Raw genomic sequence first — 16,760 nt, 5'->3', positions numbered from 1 at the left:
TGGCCCCTCCCCGGAACCGGAAGCTGGAGGCGGAGCCACAGAGACGAGGAAATGAAGAAGTCGCAATGTGATCTTTATGGTTCCTTTAGCTAGAGCGGCCTGAGGAACACGCCGGCCCTGGTTACTTACGGCCCCCTAGCTATGTTTAGGGAGGGTCTGTAACAGCTGCCTTCCTGGACCGCTTCTGCCCGCTTCCGCACCCCTGGACGAAGGCCCCAAGGTAGAATAGAACAAGAAGTGGCCCGCCCACTCCCAGTGACAGGGAGCCGGATCTGACGTAGCACGTTGACGCAGCAGCGGCGGCGGTGGCGGCGGAGGGGCCGTGCGGTGGGTCCGTACTATCCTTTCCCAGTCTCGGTTCGACGACTCCATTTTCCTCAGTGGGGGCTTAGCGCACCGGAGAAGCGACGGGCTTCAGGCAGGTAAAGTTCGGACTGGAGAGCGTGTTCCTCACAGGGGTCAGGTAGGGAACCGGGCTTCTAGGGCCTGGCCCTGTAAGGGAAGAGGCACTGGGGAGCCGTATGCGAGAAGAAGGGGGGCCCTGGCCTTCCCTGCTCTATGCGGGGGATAGGTGGGAGGAAAGCAGCGTAGTTGCTCATAGTCTCAAGGCTTTTATCAAGCTGGTAGCATCTGGAACCCGCGAATTGAGTGGCTTGTTGAATCAACAGGCTTTCCTGGGATCCCGTCCTTCCGCAGCTTCTGAAAACTGGGCCACGCGAAAGGATTGGGGATGGAAGGGACCTGGGGCTTCTGAGGCGGATCAGGTGATCGAATTGTTTGTTCTGGGGTTGTGAATCCTACGGAGCTTTCGGCAGCTCTGCCATCAGGCTAGAGGGCGATGCCGAATTCCAGCTCTTTCCATACTGTTGAATAATACAATTAGAACTTTTTGTAGATGACTGCATCCTTCATCCCTTCCTAAAGATGGAAGGTTTTGAAGTACCTGAAGCCCGACCATTCTCCGTAAATTCATTTCCTCAAACATTTGCCAAATGCCTACCATGAACATCAGGATGGGTTGGTTATTAAGTCAAAACTTTATCTTCAAGTTTCTGCCCTTCTCTCCAGGCACTCCTTTGAACCAACTGGAGCAGTTCATTTCCTTGGGTTTTTGTAAGAACTGATACTTATTTTCATTTAGGAGGAGGCCTAAACTCTCCAAAAATACTTCCATGGAAATTCACTGTAATATCAAAAGTAGAAAAGCAATACTAAGCTACACCACTATTAATGAACATAGAGAATGTAAACAATATTGAATTTGATTAACTTATTCTGAAGAAAGCTTGGTTCCACTGTTTATCTGAAAGTTACCAATTTGTAAGTCTTCAGTGTTTTGATTACAAAAGTATGATTTGCTCTCCCATCAACTGAATTTAGGGCCTTTTTCCATGACTGTCCCTTCCCCAAGTACAAGTCCATTTTTATTCAGTTGGCTTGTGTGGCTACTAGATTAGATTAGTATAGTCTTATTACTCTAAGAGGTTTTAACCTCATCAGGAGATTAAGTACATCAGGAAGTGGTGCAGTCTGGAGAGGCTTAGTCACATTTTAAAGTTCTCCTTCGTGGCTGGGTGCAGTGGCTCACGCCTGTAATCCTAGCACTCTGGGAGGCCGAGGCAAGTGGATTGCTCGAGGTCAGGAGTTCGAAACCAGCCTGAGCAAGAGCGAGACCCCATCTCTACTATAAATAGAAAGAAATTAATTGGCCAACTAATATATAGAGAAAAAATTAGCCAGGCATGTTGTCACATGCCTGTAGTCCCAGCTACTCGGGAGGCTGAGACAGCAGGATTGTTTGAGCCCAGGAGTTTGAGGTTGCTGTAAGCTAGGCTGACACCATGGCACTCAATCTAGCCTGGGCAAGAAAGTGAAACTCTGTCTCAAAAAATAAAATAAAATAAAGTTCTCCTTTGTAAGGCCTCCTTCACAAGAAAGAAAGCCTACCTAGTGTGGTGGAAATGTGATCTTTGGAGGCAAATAAATTTGCCCTTCATGCTGTGTTCTTGGTCTCAATAAATGGCACCACCAACAATCCTTCCCTTGACTTCCTCCCTGTCATCTCCCAGTACAATCAATCTCCATAAAACTGTGTTCCCATCAGCATATAAATTGTGTTCTGGTCTCCCTCACATCCCTCTCCAATTACCATCCTAATTTTTAAGAATTTCCCATCATAGCCAAATTTCTTCCTATGCCAGTTCAACATTCATAGCTCTTATTTCACTCTTCGACCTATACCAATCTGGCTTCTCTTCTGACCGCTCCGTTGAAATTGCTTTTGTTAAGGTTGCCAGTGACTTTTTTTTTTTTTTTTTTGGAAGACAGAGTCTCACTCTGTTGCCCTGGCTAGAGTGAGTACCGTGGCATCAGCCTAACTCACAGCAGCCTCAAACTCCTGAGCTCAAGTGATCCTACTGCCTCAGCCTCCCGAGCAGCTGGGACTACAGGCATGTGCCACCATGCCTGGCTAATTTTTTCTATATATTTTTAGTTGGCCAATTAATTTCTTTCTATTTTTAGTAGAGATGGGGGTCTGGCTTTTGCACAGGCTGGTTTCGAACTCCTGACCTTGAGCTATCCACCCTCCTTGGTCTCCCAGAGTGCTAGGATTACAGGCCCAGCTGCCAGTGACTTCTATGTAGCTAAATCCAGTAGATACTTTGTTTTCATCTTCCTCAGAGTCTGCAATATTCAACACAGTTTTTCCTTCCTTGAAACTCTTCCTGTCTTGGCTTAATGACACTTGACTCCTGGATTTTCTCCATTTCTCTGGCTGTTCCTTCTCAGTCTCTTTTTAGCCATGTTTGCTCTCTACTTAATGTCTAAATGTTGGATTTCTCTCAGGGTTTAATCCTGAGTCTTGTACTCGCTCCCTTTAGGTGACCCAGTCTAGCCGCATTAATTACCATCTGAAAGTTGGCAACTCTCAAGTTTAAATCTCTAGCCCAGCCCTCTCTGTGTTCCAAATCATAAGTCAAAATGCCTGTTTAATTATCTCCATTTGGATATCTCTTAGGCACCCCAAAGCTAACATAACCGAAAGAAAATTTTCCCATTTCACTAAGTGCTATTCCTGTGCACATAGCTACTAAAGCCAGACCTCTCAGAATCATCTTTGCTTTTTCGTGTTTACTACCCCACTTGCCCAGTCTTTCAGTAAGTCCTTTTACTTCCGCCTCCAAAATATATGTCTAATCTGCCTTCTATCTTCCATCAACACTGCTACCAGCCTGTTCCAAGCCACCGTAATCTTTTGCCTGGGCTACCACGGTAATATCCTCATCTTTCCCTGTTTCCACTCAAATCTCCCTGTAATTCATCTTCCATATAGCAGGATCAGGTCAGGGTGGAGCACGTCTTTTCCCTACTTAAAACTCTCTAGTGGCTTTCCATGGCCCACCTCTGAGCAGCCCCATGCTCCCTGGTATACTGTTGCCTTCAACCATGCTCTAGTCACGTTGGCCATAGGACATCACCTACATACCAAGTTCCTGCACGCTTCTTCAACTGGAACCTCTTCCCTGGCTCTGCAGGTCACATCCTACCCATCCTTGACATCTCAACCTAACTAAACTCACCCTCTTGGAAGTGAAGGTATATATTTCTTTCCCAGTACTTATAGTAAGGTTTATTTATAGTGGTTTGTCTCTTGCACCAGAATACAAATATCCTGGGGCAAGGACCTTGTCTTGTACATGCCTGGTATGTGGTAGGCACTCATTAAATAAGTATTTGTTGAGGTAAAAAGTAAATTCAGTCAATTCTCTGTTTAAAACCCTGCAGTGGCTTCCTGGCATCTTTAGGATAAAGTCCAAAATCCTTAACTTACCTTACAAAGATCCTTATGACTTCACTGCTGACTTGTGAAGCATCTTCCCTCTCCCTAATCAAACTGGGCCTCTCTGTTCCTGCCACAGTGCACACCTTGTGCTGGAAGTGCTCTTCTCCAGTATCACCTCTCCCGCCACCACCCCCAGGAAACCAGCTCCTCTGCTGAACTAATTCATCCTCATTTTTAAGGTCTTTTTTTTTTTTCTCTGAGACAGAGTCTCGCTTTGTTGCCCAGGCTAGAGTGAGTGCTGTGGCGTCAGCCTAGCTCACAGCAACCTCAAACTCCTGGGCTCAAGCAATCCTTCTGCCTCAGCCTCCCGAGTAGCTGGGACTACAGGCATGCGCCACCATGCCCGGCTAATTTTTTCTATATATATTAATTGGCCAATTAATTTCTTTCTATTTTTAGTAGAGACAGGGTCTCGCTCTTGCTCAGGCCGGTTTCGAACTCCCAACCTCGAGCAATCCGCCCACCTCGGCCTCCCAGAGTGCTAGGATTACAGGCATGAGCCACTGGGCCCGGCCTAAGGTCTTTGTTTACAGTCACTTCCTTAAAACCAGGTTAGGTTCTGTTGTTACAGAATCCCATGCTACCCTTGTTATTAACTGTTTAAAAGACCTGTACTTCTAGATCAGGGGTCACCACACTAAGGCCTGTGGGCTGAATTAGGTCACTCCCATTCATGTACATGCTTTTGTGCTACAGTGGCAGATCTGGCCCTATAGCGAAAAAGTTTGCCAACACCTGTGCTCAAGCAGAAAGTATGTTCCCCAGCGTGTGTGGCACAAGGCTTAGTAACTGTTAATCCCTCTGTGTTGCAGAAGTTCTGAATCTGGTTACATATTTCAGTTGTTTCTGTTCTTTTGCCCTTTCCTTGTTTCCTCAAGGAGATATGAAAAGAAAAGGGATAATGTTGTTTAATTACTTAATAACCGTTATTGACAATAATGCTTTTTATTGAAAAGAGTCAAAGATTTATTTCCTATAAATATGTTCTTGTTAAAATGATAACAGATGGAATTAAACTTTTCTGTATTTTAGCATCTCGCCTTAGTGTAATTAGGGTGTGTTTTTTTTTTTTTCAAATAACAAAGAGTTCTGAATCCCAGATTTAAAAGAACTTGTAAGTAGACTCTGAATACTTATTAAATGTTTAGGTTTTTGGATTCCAATTGGTTATTCATTCATGGACATCTTTGGAATAAATAGTCTTAGGCCCTTGCTCATAAAATATAGAATACAAGACACTGTCAAATGCCTTACAGTTGAAACTCCACACCAGCTTCCTGGGGCTATTCCCCAGACTACCAAGCCCTTTCAAGGCTAAACTTTTGCTCATGTTATCTTTGTCTAGACTATGTTCTTAACTCCTCTCTCACTCAGGCATGGCCTTTTCTGAGGTATTCCCCAGCCTCATAGTTCAGGTATGTAACTTAATATAACATTAATTATGCTTTGTTATAACCTCATTTACAAGGTTTTTGAGATAGATTGTGCGCTCCACCAGGGTAGGAAGCATGTTTTACTCATTTTTATATACCCAAGATTCAGCACAGAACTTGATCATAAGAAAAACAGTAAATGTTAATTGAAGCTGCATAGTGGAGTGAATTAACAGACTAGATCTCTTTTCACTCTAGTCTCCTCCTACAACTTCTTGTTCAAAGGAGGGGACTGCTGAGGCCCTCCCCTGTGGCAATCTGATCCCAGTTTCATTCCTCTTCCAGAGAATGTCATGGCAACCACCAGCCTCTCCCTTTGAGCCACATCTTGTTCTGCAGCTGTGCTTGTGCCTGGAGAAACCTTCTCTCTCCACCTTTCCTTTTCTCTTCTAGACCTCTTCCAGTTGCAAAATTAACAGTCTGAATATGGAAGAAATTTTAAGAGCATGAGTACTAAATACAAAATCCGTTCCACATCAGGCTCATCCTGGATATCATATGTTAATAATAAATATATTAGTGTCTTTGTTCTGGAGTAGTCAGCCTCAGCCTGCAGTGCTGCTACAGTCTGCACATCTAGCTCCCACAAGTTGCCTCAAGTTGGGATTGCTTCTGGCACACCTTTTTTAACTGGAAGTCTTGGTGTTGAGCTAGGTAGGAGGCCTTCCCCAGCTATAGCACAGCATATGCTTTATTGCTAACCTAGGTGATGGGAGGAAGGGAACACAACTATCTTCCTTCCCAAGCTTCATGCAGCACAGAGCACGAGCTACCCCCTGGGACAGAAGAAAGCTGTTGTTTTTATCAGGTAGCCTTTCTGTTTCTCTCTGTTAAGTAGGCTAGTAGAGCATCTGGTCTGCAGGAGCTGGCGTTTAATTTCAAGATGTTGAAGCCTTAAAAGATTGAACTTGGGGGTCTGATAGCTTAATTAAAGTAAGCTATGTATAGAGGTTCCTGTACTCACATGTTTTTTTAATGGCTCAGTTCAGAGCTAAGGGTGGGGGGTGGTGTCAAAATTAAAATTAGAGCTCCAGATTTAATTGGCAGTAGTTTAAGACATTTGTTTTTGGCAATACTCAAGCAAAATGACCTTAAGGATACAGATGGGGTGGCGGGTGGCAGCTTCAGTCTAACTCCAAGGCTTCCTATGTTATGGCCCTACAGGGTGGCCTTTACAGTGCTTTTCAAATATTTTGGTCTCAGGACCCCTTTGTATTCTTAAAAATTATTTAGGATTCCAAAAACATTTTGTTTATGTGAGTTATATCCATTGATATTTTGATGTTTATCAGATCAGAAATTAAAATTGAGACCTTTAAAAATATTTAACCAGGGCCGGGCGTGGTGGCTCACACCTGTAATCCTAGCACTCTGGGAGGCCGAGGCAGGCGGATTGCTTGAGGTCAGGAGTTCAAAACCAGCCTGAGCAAGAGTGAGACCCCGTCTCTAATATAAATAGAAAGAAATTAATTGGCCAACTAATATATATATAGAGAGAGAGAAAAAATTAGCCAGGCATGGTGGCGCATGCCTGTAGTCCCAGCTACTCGGGAGGCTGAGGCAGAAGGATCACTCAAGCCCAGGAGATTGAGGTTGCTGTGAGCTGGGCTGATGCCACGGCACTCACTCTAGCCTGGACAACAAAGTGAGACTCTGTCTCAAAAAAAAAAAAAAAAAGACAGTGTAGGGATTAATAGGATATTTGTTCCCATTAATAGAGATAGCAAAACAAAAAAACTAAAATAGGATATTTGTTAGTGCCTGGCACTAGGTAGGTGTGTAATGAACGTTATTCCTCAGTGTACTTTTTTAATTGCTTAAAGTACCCAGGAGAGACCCGTATTAGTTTTGGTTGGATTCTGTGTGTGTGTTATGGGTTTGTTCTCCAGTTCTCTTTCTGTGCTTGCTCTATACATCTACCATAATACATGAAACTATCTTATGGTCCTTATAGTTCTCCCTCTGCTGAATAGTCAGCTCCTTGAAAACAGACATTCCTATTTTCTTTACATCCTTAATCTTTTAGCAGAGTGTATGTACATAGCAGGCATTGTATGTACATGGCAGGTTTGTGAAATCTGCAACCTCAACCTAAAATTGAACGTAAGATCAAGCTAAAGTGGAACATTGCCCGTCCTTTTCCATCAGAACCCAGTACCTTCAGTTTTGTTTGTTTGGGCTCAGTTAATCTTTAAGTTAACTAATTGGTTATGATATTGATAATACTAAGGGCAATTTTCGGGAAAATTAGAGCCATGGAATTTAAGGTTCCTTTAGAGCTTAGGCTTTCAGGTAGCCATTAGCTACCCTCTTCTCCCTCCCACTGCCATCTTTAACTGGTTAAATGGCAACAATATGAAAAAACAAATAATTTATTTAACAGGCACTTAACAGTTCCTAATTTGTACAGACTACCTAGAGGGTTACAGCTTTTCTGGTATAGAATCACAAAGAGTATTGTAATGCCTCTTGTATTGTCATGGTTTTTGTTAGTACCTCTATTGGATATGGTCTCTATCTTCCAGAAGTTTGTAGTCTAAATGGGGGAAAGGGATATGGGATATACACAATAGACCATTATACCAGACAGGATGAGGAGTGGTACTGAGTTTATCAGCAGCCAGCTTCAGGGTTCTAAAATGGAATCATGATGTGGTGATCTGTGCTGTTTTTAAAGTCCCGCTCAAGGCCCATCAAACACCATGTTATGGTTCTTGGAGTTCTCCACTGCAATTTCCAGGTTTTGGATGAGTCTTAAAGCAGGGAAGTAGAAGATAAAGTTCAGACTGATTTTTACAAAATTACAGATGGCTAAGGAAAATTAGGCCTAGGATTCAAACTCAGTTAACATATCTTGAAACAATAGGTTCTTTCCCCTATGTCATGTAATATTATCAACTATCCTGTGAGGTAGGTAGTGCTATTGCCATTTTCCATATGAAGAAACTGTTGTTCAGACACATCGAATAATTTGTTTAAGTTTATATAGATGGTAGATGGTAAATGATGAGACCAGGATTTGATCCCTACTCTTAAGCCCAGAAATTTTTCCATTTAGTTGTTACCTTTCGAGATTTTTTGCAGGAAAGGTAAATGATAAAAATAGAATCATAGTTGTGATGTTTCTAAAGAAGCCCCTTTTTTACCCAAATGCTCCCAACCAACACTCGCACAACTGGGCTGAAGTTCCTGAAGTATTTGTGTGATTAATCTATTGAAAGGGATTTTCCTTTTGACTCTGCTAATAACCAGATACAGTGTATATGAAAGTGCCTTTCATAAAGTTGGCATTTATTATTTCCCTATGAGTAAGTCACATACTCTATTCTATCACCATATTCCCACTAACATAATTATTTCTACATTAGTTTCTTTCCTCATCTGCCCATTTCTTCCTCCATATGGTAAGAGAAGTAAAAGTCTGGGAAGAGAGATGATACAAGTCCAGTATAATTGCTATCTTTTTAAAAGTACATATGAGAGGAGCAACTCTGGGAGGAATGGGAAATGGAAGAGATGGAGCCATCTGATTCTAACTGATTTCTCCCCTAGTGGAAGTGATTTGAGTGGGCATAGCAATGGCAGGTGGCTAAAAGGCTGTTTGTGGGAAAGTTGAAGAGCCCCCTATAATATCTTGTGTTTCATTTTTTATCCCCGACCCTCCCCTTCTTCCCTAGTCCTCTTCAGGCAGACTGTGAGAAGCTGCAATGTCTGATTTTGTGGAAAGCGAGGCTGAGGAGTCAGAGGAAGAGTACAATGATGAAGGCGAGGTGGTGCCCCGAGTCACCAAGAAATTTGTGGAAGAAGAGGATGATGGTGAGGAGGCCCCAGCCTCAAGCTTCTCCCCACTATTGCTAAGCTTTGGATAGTTGGATTCTTGCTGATGAAAGGCTCAGGCTCAGCACAGAAGTTATCACGTATGAGGTACCAGCTTGAGAACTTTCAGTCATTCTTAGAAAATACTTACTGAGCATCTATCTGCTGTATGCCAAGCATTGTACCTAGAACTAGAAATACAAAACAAAGACCCAGCTGTTGTGGAGTTTACATTAGTGGGAGGGGACAGATACTAAGCCAATAAATAAATACAGATGTAACACTTCCTACCTTTAGACCTAGTGGTGTTGGTATTTATGCACCCAGTTTCCTATTTCTCTGGTCAAACCCAACCTTTGGGATGATTAGCAGAGTACAGCCATGAAATGGTTTTAAAGGGGGAAAGGGAAATGTAAATTTTGTCAGAAGAATTATGGATGAGGCTGGGTACAGTGGCTCACACCTATAATCCTAGCACTTTAGAAGGCCAAGGCAGGAGGATTGCTTGAGGCCAGGAGTTTGAGACAAGCCTGGATACCATAGAGAGAGACCCTGTCTCTACAAAGAAATTTAAAAATTAGGGTGTGTGCAATCGGGATGTGCACCTGTAGTCCCAGCTACTCAGGAGGCTGAGGTGGGAGGCTCTTGAGCCCAGGAGTTCAAGGTTACAGTGAGCTGTGATCATGCCACTACACTCCAGCCTGGTGAGAAAGGAGACCCTATCTCTAAAAATTAAAAGAAGAAACAGTCTGGGCGCGGTGGCTCACGCCTGTAATCCTAGTACTCTGAGAGGCCGAGGCAGGCGGATTGCTCTAGGTCAGGAGTTTGAAACAAGCCTGAGCAAGACCCCATTTCTACTATAAATTGAAAGAAATTAATTGGCCAACTAATATATATCGAAAAAATTAGCCGGGCATGGTGGCACATACCTATAGTCCCAGTTACTTGGGAGGCTGAGGCAGCAGGATTGCTTGAGCCCAGGAGTTTGAGGTTGCTATGAGCTAGGCTAATGCCACGGCCCTCACTGTAGCCTGGACAACAAAGCGAGACTCTGTCTCCAAAAAAAAAAAAGGTTACAGTGAGCTGTGATCATGCCACTATACTCCAGCCTGGGCAAGAAAGGAGACCCTATCTCTAAAAATTAAAACAAGAAACAAAAGAATTATGGATGAAAGAAGGACTATAACTGCTAATTTTATAAACTGAGTAAAACAGGGTTATTGATGGCTGTAAGCCTCTGGTAATGATTTTGAGGAGCCAAAGTAATTAGAAAGGTCATCTTGCCTAAAGACAGATGGTGAACATAGAAAAGAAATTGTCATTTCCAGATGCTGTTGCTCTAAGTTGATGGCTGTGTTTTGTATCTTTACACGAGGCAGAAGAGTAGACGTGGCACCCAGGTCATTAGGTGCAGAGCGAATGGAGAATCTCATTAAGCGGGTGGCCCTGCCTTATCCCCAGCCAGTTACCCAGTCTCTGTGCCTCAAACATGTATTTTTTCCAGATGAGGAGGAGGAGGAGGAAAACCTAGATGATCAAGATGAGCAAGGCAACCTGAAAGGCTTTATCAATGATGATGATGATGAAGATGAAGGAGAGGAGGATGAGGGCAGTGATTCCGGTGATTCAGAAGATGATGTTGGCCACAAGAAGAGAAAACGCAGTGAGTAGTCTGTCTTCAGGTCAGGTGAGACTGGGGTGGAAGTTGCAGTGGGAAAGGGGCCTCCCCATCACTAACACTTTGTTTTCCTCAGCATCTTTTGATGACCGCCTGGAAGATGATGATTTTGACCTCATTGAAGAGAATTTGGGTGTCAAAGTCAAACGAGGAGTAAGTGTCATTCTTTGTCTTTGTTCCTAGGGGGTGAAGGAAAAGGCCCCTGAAATTTCAGGGTCTCTCTGGGAGAGGAGGTACATCTAGAACAGTCTGGAGAGCACCAGAGAAAAGAAAGATGCTCAGTATCATTGTTCTGTGGAGGCCAGATTTGCATCCCAGGTTTGGGTGCCTGTTAGAGAAAGGCTTGTCAAAGTTTCAAGGGTGGTGGGCCTTGGGGCTGAAAGAGCATCACTCAACATGTTCTTTCCCATCTCCCTTGGTTGGCGTAATTGTGGTGGGAAAACAGGATGGCAGGCATCCTTATGCCAGACTCCTCAGACTGATGAGGCAGGTTTTCCCAACCCCTTAGCAAAAGTACCGCCGTGTCAAAAAAATGTCAGATGACGAGGACGATGACGAGGAGGAATATGGCAAGGAGGAACATGAAAAAGAGGCCATTGCGGAGGAAATCTTCCAGGACGGGGAAGGGGAAGAAGGACAGGAGGCTGTGGAGGCCCCCATGGCTCCTCCAGAGGAAGAAGAGGAAGATGATGAAGAGTCAGGTAGGTGGCATTGGGCAGGAAAGCCACCGTTTGGGTGGGTGTTGGAATTTCCTGACCCCTAGGAATAGGATTGGAATCCATTCTTCAGCTACAGTCCCTAGCATTTGACATAAAGAAGTTCCTTTTCAGGCGCCTCCCTACTCTTCCCCTCACTGGCCACTCACATAGTAGAAACTAAAGCCATTTGGCCCTTGCTCAGCTCCTGACGCTGAGCACTGACCCCTCCTTTCCCTACCCAGATATTGACGACTTCATTGTGGATGATGATGGACAACCTCTAAAAAAACCTAAGTGGCGGAAAAAGCTTCCCGGATACACAGATGCGTGAGTGGGGTCTGGTACAAGGTGGAGGGAGATAAAGGCATTGAGTGGGCCCATTCAGAAGGGAGGAATTTGAAGTCCACTGCCAAAAATGAGAGCATGCCCAGCTTGCAGCCATTTTGCTTCCGTGCCCTGAATGACCTCACGAGGCAGTGATTTAAGGCTGCTCCTAGAAGCCCTGAGAGATGTTTCTCCATTTTGGGGCCATTATGGGATTAGGGTGGAGTCTACATGGGCAAGGTTCTAGCCTTTTTTTTTTTTTGAGACTAAGTCTTGCTTCGTTGCCCAGGCTAGAATGAGTGCCGTGGCATCAGCCTAGCTCACAGCAACCTTGAACTCATGGGCTCAAGCAATCCTGCTGCTTCAGCCTCCTGAGTAGCTGGGACTACAGGCATGTGCCACCATGCCCAGATAATTTTTTCTATATGTATTAGTTGGCCAATTAATTTCTTTCTATTTATAGTAGAGACGGGGTCTCGCTCTTGCTCAGGCTAGTTTTGAACTCCTGACCTGGAGCAATCCATCCGCCTCAGCCTCCCATAGTGCTAGGATTACAGGCTTGAGCCACGGTGCCCTGCCAAGATTCTAGCCTTTTCCAGTCTGCAGCTCCATGTTTGTTCATTTACGTATTGAGCTTCTAAATACAATTGTATTAGAAGAAAGATGCCTACTTCATAGTTTAACAGTTTGAAAGCTTTTGCTCTAAGGGAATACTGCAATACCTTAACAGAAGATGGATCCACTGAGCAGAATATGAACTCATCTGCCCTGTTGCTATTTGATTCCTATTCACTGGCAGGTGCTAAGATGTTTTTTTTTTTTGGAGGCAGAGTCTCAATCTGTTGCCTGGGCTAGAGTTCCATGGTGTCAGCCTAGCTCACAGCAACCTTAAATTTCGGGGCTCAAGCGATCCTCCTTTCTCAGCCTCCGGAGTAACTGGGACTACAGGCATGCCCGGCTAATTTTTTTTCTTCTATGTATTTTTAGTTGGCCAATTAATTTCTTGCTATTTTTAATAGAGACGGGGTCTCACTTTTGCTCAGGCTGGTTTCAAACTCCTGACCTTGAGTGATCCTCCTGCCTTGGCCTCCCAGAGTGCTAGGATTACAGGCATGAGCCACCGCGCCCGACCTAAAGATGGTCTTTTTATTCTCTATTAAACCAGTTTGCTCAGAAATATTCCCCAGCTAGGCCTTTTTTTCCACAGTGAATATGGTTCTTTTATTTGCCATTCTCCTAACCTTCTTAGTTGTCTTGGGACAGATAAAGGATCTATACAGGAGCTTCATTTCTCTCCTCTCACCTGAACCTGAGCCAGTTGCCTCTTGTTCTCACCCACAGAGCTCTGCAAGAAGCCCAGGAAATCTTTGGCGTGGACTTCGACTATGATGAATTTGAGAAATACAACGAGTATGATGAAGAACTAGAGGAAGAGTATGAATATGAGGATGATGAGGCCGAGGGTGAAATCCGCGTGCGCCCCAAAAAGACCACCAAGAAGCGTGTGAGCCGCAGGAGCATCTTTGAAATGTATGAGCCCAGTGAGCTGGAAAGCAGCCACCTTACAGATCAAGACAATGAAATCCGAGCCACTGACCTGCCTGAGAGGTTCCAGGTAAGAAACCACCAGCCTCTGTATTTTTGCCAATCTGTCATCGCCTTGTAGCTGAGAAACAATCTAGCAACTGTCCTATGTTGGGTAGTATCCAGGATGGGCTTTGAACCCCATCGGACCAAGGGTCCAAGGAGTCCAGCTCTTAGAGGAGGGAAGATAGACTCTAACGTTGTTTGTGGTTCTTGAAATGGAGCTCTTTCTCTACCAAATCTATGAAATGCTTACTTCAGCCAGGATGACACTGTGCCAGGTACTGGAAATGCATGCCTGAGGATCCCATGTTTCTGTCCAGAAGGGTGTGTTTTTCCTTAAGTGGGATACAAGATCAAGTCACTGTTGCTCTGTTGTCTTACCACCGCAGCTCCGCTCCATCCCAGTCAAGGGCGCTGAAGATGATGAGCTAGAAGAAGAGGCTGACTGGATCTACAGAAATGCCTTTGCCACACCAACCATTTCTCTCCAGGTACGCAACAAAAGATCCTTAGGTTATACCGTGAACCAAAAGCCACTTCATCAGTAGGGGGGGAGCCCCTCCTCCCCTGCCCCATACATCTGTGTGCCTGATACAGAAAAGTATGTGTGTATGTGCATGAGAGAGATTTTTTAGATATCATCTGAGAAAGTCATTTTGTATTATGAAGCAGTTTTGTGTGGTAAGACAAGGCAAGTAACAGTGGTTTTGATGTTTCTTTTTTCTTCTCTACTGTAGGAGAGTTGTGATTACCTAGACCGAGGGCAACCAACCAGCAGCTTTAGTCGAAAGGGGCCCAGCACAATTCAGAAGATCAAAGAGGCCCTGGGCTTCATGCGGAATCAGCATTTTGAGGTAGCACCTCATGCTCTAGTAGTTTGTTGGTTAGAAATTTAGTTAGGGGATGAGGGAAAAGATAACTACCTATTAGGGAGGGAGCCCCCTTGCCCTGTTTCCAGAAGTAATTCCTTGACTGAAGAAGTTATAGGACTAGTGAGGACCCTAGTGGTCCCAAGAACAATGCTGCCATGTCTATAGCATTATCTTCCCCTGCTGGGGAGAGCATTGTGCCCTGGATGAGCCTGTGAGGGAGACTGAGCTTCTGGCTATTGCATTTCCTAGAGCTTTATCCAGGAACTTGTTATCCTCTGGCAGAGGTGAGCTTTGCAGATCATTCCTCTCTGAGTGACTACAGTCCCCTTACCACCCTAGGTGCCTTTTATTGCCTTCTACCGAAAGGAGTACGTTGAGCCTGAGTTGCACATCAATGACCTGTGGAGGGTGTGGCAATGGGATGAAAAGGTACGTGGGTCTGTGGCCTTCAAGGAGGCATGGGCTGGTTTGGGCACCACTACTACCAGTATACTACAAACCCAAACCCCCCGACCTGTCAAGTTTCTTTACCGGGTCTCCTGGGTTGAACACCAGCCCTGACTCCTGCCCTGCCCTGCTCTAGTGGACCCAGCTGAGGATCCGTAAAGAGAACCTAACACGGCTCTTTGAGAAGATGCAGGCTTATCAGTACGAGCAAATCTCTGCTGATCCTGACAAACCTCTTGCTGATGGCATCCGGGCACTGGACACCACGGACATGGAGAGGTAGTATACGCAGGGTTTAACCCATTACAGGGAGCCATCAGACCTAGGGCAGGCCACCCAGGAGCAATGTTAACCTTGCAAAATTTGCAGCATAGGGCCCCATCCCTTAGAACCCAACTTGTCAGCACATCAAAGGTGATCTTTCTGACACAAATTCATCTTAGGTATACATATCAATATGTAAAAGACTATTTCTTTACCAAAAAATTAACTGTGAGAAGGATTGGATATTTATATTTACAGATCTGTACATTTATTCCATGTGGCTAGAGCTATGTGGGAAACCAAATTATGATCAGTATCTGGGTGAGCCTGCAGTCAGAGTGGGCTATGGGAGGGAAGCAGATGGTTTTAGTGGCCAGCATCATGAAGCGGAAGAGGAGGGACAAGGACTGTCTCAAGGACTTTGAACTTTTCTAGAAACATGCTGCCTTGGCTACCTCTCCCTTCTTGTTTCCATTTCTAACAACCACCAGTCATCATTTCTGTTTGACATATTCCTTCTTTAAGATACCTTGTTTGCAGTTAAGTTATGTTCTGGGGCTGTTGTGTACCTTTAGCAGTTGGAAAACACAGGCATCCATCCTAATTGGGATCTTGCCTCCTGGGAATTGGATCTCCTGTAGCAAAATTGTGGTTACCCCTGCCCAGTGCTAACTTACCCTTCCCTTCAGGCTCAAGGATGTACAGTCAATGGATGAGCTGAAAGATGTCTACAACCATTTTCTTCTTTATTATGGTCGTGACATCCCCAAGATGCAGAATGCTGCCAAGGCCAGCCGCAAGAAGTTGAAGCGTGTAAGGGAAGAGGGCGATGAAGAAGGTGAGTGATAGAAAAGAAAACCCAGGAGGCTTGGTGCCCATGGCATCCCTAAAGAGGCCTTTGACTTGGTACTCTTTGGGGCTTATCCCCCAACATGTGTCAGATCCTTGGGAGTGACTGGAAACTAGAGCCCTAACTCTCCTCACGTTTTCTTCCCAGGTGAAGGTGAGGAAGCAGAAGATGAGGAGCAGAGGGGACCTGAGCTCAAGCAGGCCTCCCGCCGAGACATGTACACCATCTGTCAGAGTGCTGGGCTAGGTAAAGCTAGCTTCTTGGGACCCGGGCATTCTAGCCTTCAGCAAAGGGAGCTATCTAGGAAGAAGACTACTGGGTAGAAAGAGGAACGGTCTGTGCTGAATGTATTCAGGGGAAAAAAGTGAAAAAAGAAAGAGGAACAGGCCTCTGTGTCAATCACCAATCCAGTCCTGAACCAGCCTACTACCTGGTCCTCATAAACACTGTTCCCCTCACCCTAGCCCTGCCCCATAGTAAGGTTCAGCCTCTCCCTAATTTCCTGAAGAAATGGGAAACTCGGGATTGGAAGGAGAGAGTCCATCCTCTCTATTTCTTTTACCTTATAGTAGCCTATCCGGTGCTTAAACTCAGTTGTTTTGTTCTTTGACCACCTGGTCCTGCTCATTCACGGCCCTTTTAAAGTCCAGTGCCCAGAATTGCTACTCTAGATTCTGAAGCCAAGAGGTTTATCAGCCCAGCTACTGCCTTACCTTTCACTCCCCTATTGGCTTTAGATGGCCTGGCCAAAAAGTTTGGGCTTACTCCTGAGCAATTTGGAGAGAACCTTCGGGACAGCTACCAGCGGCACGAGACAGAACAGTTCCCTGCAGAACCCCTGGAGCTGGCCAAGGACTACGTTTGCAGGTAGGCATGCAGTAGGTGGCTGGCAGAAGGAGGGGCCTGAGGACTGAGATGCCTCCTCCTCCTGCAGCTCCATCATTTTC

At 44.9% G+C, this 16,760-nt stretch overlaps 1 protein-coding gene across 1 annotated transcript in view; it reads left to right on the top strand.

The window, feature by feature from the left end:
* The first annotated feature begins 254 nt into the window (after positions 1-254).
* SUPT6H (SPT6 homolog, histone chaperone and transcription elongation factor) overlaps positions 255-16,760 on the top strand; it is a 35,744-nt gene continuing 19,238 nt past the window's right edge. Inside the window, exons 1-14 of the mRNA XM_012740579.3 lie at positions 255-422; positions 8,955-9,093; positions 10,598-10,756; positions 10,848-10,924; positions 11,280-11,472; positions 11,712-11,796; positions 13,135-13,408; positions 13,770-13,871; positions 14,118-14,234; positions 14,592-14,681; positions 14,836-14,978; positions 15,653-15,801; positions 15,961-16,059; positions 16,551-16,680. Of these exons, the coding sequence (XP_012596033.1) occupies positions 8,985-9,093; positions 10,598-10,756; positions 10,848-10,924; positions 11,280-11,472; positions 11,712-11,796; positions 13,135-13,408; positions 13,770-13,871; positions 14,118-14,234; positions 14,592-14,681; positions 14,836-14,978; positions 15,653-15,801; positions 15,961-16,059; positions 16,551-16,680 (1,727 nt within the window). The 5' untranslated portion in view covers positions 255-422; positions 8,955-8,984. The remainder of the gene's footprint in view (positions 423-8,954; positions 9,094-10,597; positions 10,757-10,847; positions 10,925-11,279; positions 11,473-11,711; positions 11,797-13,134; positions 13,409-13,769; positions 13,872-14,117; positions 14,235-14,591; positions 14,682-14,835; positions 14,979-15,652; positions 15,802-15,960; positions 16,060-16,550; positions 16,681-16,760) is intronic.

Source organism: Microcebus murinus, chromosome 18, assembly GCF_040939455.1.
Source record: "Microcebus murinus isolate Inina chromosome 18, M.murinus_Inina_mat1.0, whole genome shotgun sequence".
Lineage (NCBI taxonomy): Eukaryota > Metazoa > Chordata > Mammalia > Primates > Cheirogaleidae > Microcebus > Microcebus murinus.
This window is presented reverse-complemented; position numbering and strand designations above follow the sequence as displayed.